Raw genomic sequence first — 2,273 nt, 5'->3', positions numbered from 1 at the left:
TTAAAACTAAAGTAATCAGATTACTGCGGCGGTGTCAGTGTGGTTACATCCCCACGTGTCTCTGCTGACCGGAACACCGCTGTTACTCTGAATAAAAACACTTTGAGACGTTTTTAGAGACGAAATGTGAAGAAAACTCGCTGCTCGGTGCTCAAAGTGACTGCGTGTCAGAGAGGTTTGAAGCCTCCTGGAGTTCAACAAACGAGTCCCGGTGTCCAAACATGAGCTCGGTGTGAAGGGAGGGACGTGTTCTCTCTGATACGGTAACACCGGGGCTTTCAAACGGTTCTCTTGGATGAATTTTATCCGCAAACTGCGGAAGAGAAAACACAAAGTGGCGCCGCTTTGCAGCAGGGCGGCGGGGCGGCGGGGAGGGTTGACTCTCCACGGTTCTCATGTGCTTCATAAAGGCCGCCTCAGTCTCAGAGGCTCCTCAGTCACTCACACACAGTTAGACGGTTAGAAGACAGACAGACAGACAGACAGATAGATAGATAGATGGCCGACCAACCTGCAGCAGCTCCCGCGGGGAAACCTGCCTCCAAGCCCCAGAAGAAGAGAGGGACCTCCCGCACCAATAGGGACGGACTCTCCATCCCGAAGCTCATCCTCACCGTGGTGTCCGAGGCCAAGGATGGGAAGCGGGTCTCTGTGTTCGCCATCAAGAAGGGCCTGGCGAAGAAAGGCGTCGACGTGTTGAAGCACAACAAGCAGATCAACCACGCGCTGCGGAGGCTCGTGTTCAAAGGGTTACTGAAGCAGGTGAAGGGGAAGGGCGCTTCCGGCTCCTTCAAGCTCGTCAAGATCCAGGTCAAAGTCCCCAAACCAAAGAAGAAGAAGAAGGTGGTGGTGGTGAAGAAGAAGAAGACGACTAGTACCAAGGGGTCACCAACCAAGAAACCAAGAAAGAGGTCGCCATCAAAGAAAAGGACACCGGTGAAGAAAGTGACCAAGAAGAAGGAGACGAAGGCAAAGAGCCCCAAGAAAACCACGGCCACCAAATCTGCTGCCAAAAAGGTAAAGAAACCTGCTCCCAGGAGAACTCCTGCAAAGAAACCTGCTCCAAAGAAAACAGCAAATAAAGGAGGAAAGAAAACTGCAGCAAAGAAAACAGGAGGAAGGAAATCTGCAGGAAAGAAGTAAAGTGGATCTTTAACCCGCACTCAGTGCAACAAAAGGCTCTTTTAAGAGCCACCACATGTTCTACAGAACTTTGTTCCTCTGTGACATCACACACCTCACTCACACTGACACACCCTCAGATCATGTGTCGGCTCATGAACAAATAATATATATATATATATATATATATANGCAAAGAAAACAGGAGGAAGGAAATCTGCAGGAAAGAAGTAAAGTGGATCTTTAACCCGCACTCAGTGCAACAAAAGGCTCTTTTAAGAGCCACCACATGTTCTACAGAACTTTGTTCCTCTGTGACATCACACACCTCACTCACACTGACACACCCTCAGATCATGTGTCGGCTCATGAACAAATAATATATATATATATATATATATATAAATATAGTTATGAACTCTTATGACACACACAGATGTTCTGAAACAGCACAGAGACACTTTATGATTTCATTCAGCTACGTTATAATCAAACTCACCACATTGTGGAGGCACATGAGAAGCTGCCACACCCCGGGATCGAACCCCCAACATCCTGACTGAGAGGCGGCAGTGCTGACCACCAAATATCCATGACGGATATTTGTATATTTGTCTCGGAGAAGACAAAATGGCGTCAAAATGGAGTTAGACACAATAACCTGTTGACATGATCCAGAATCCATCATTTGTTTAGCTGTGAAGCATTCAACACTGGGAAATATTATCTGACAGCTTCTGACTTTTGAAGCATATTATTATTATTATTATTATTATTTACAAGATGAATTTAGAAACAATGACAGTTATTACAATAATTAAATTCATCCTCCAGATTCATCAGACACAGCATGAGACATAAATGTTTACACACAGACGATAGACAAAAAAAGTACAAGATATTAATTAAACAGAATTGATCCTATAATAACCATTCCCTTATGAAAAGATAAAATATATATATATATATATATATATATATATATATATATATATATACACACAGTGGTGTGAAAAAGTGTTTGCCCCCTTCCTGATTTCTTACTTTTTTGCATGTTTTCCACACTTAAATGTTTCAGATCAAACAAATTTAAACATTAGTCAAAGATAACACAAGTAAACACAAAATGCAGTTTTTAAATGAAGGGTTTT

General features: G+C 43.4%; 1 protein-coding gene across 1 annotated transcript; it reads left to right on the top strand.

The window, feature by feature from the left end:
• The first annotated feature begins 415 nt into the window (after positions 1-415).
• Positions 416-1,259, top strand: LOC126384464 (histone H1-like). The gene has a single exon (XM_050035577.1). The coding sequence runs from the start codon at positions 499-501 to the stop codon at positions 1,141-1,143; it is 645 nt and encodes a 214-aa protein (XP_049891534.1). The 5' UTR covers positions 416-498; the 3' UTR covers positions 1,144-1,259.
• Positions 1,260-2,273: the final 1,014 nt, after the last annotated feature.

This window comes from Epinephelus moara, chromosome 22 (assembly GCF_006386435.1).
Source record: "Epinephelus moara isolate mb chromosome 22, YSFRI_EMoa_1.0, whole genome shotgun sequence".
Taxonomy (NCBI): domain Eukaryota; kingdom Metazoa; phylum Chordata; class Actinopteri; order Perciformes; family Serranidae; genus Epinephelus; species Epinephelus moara.
This window is presented reverse-complemented; position numbering and strand designations above follow the sequence as displayed.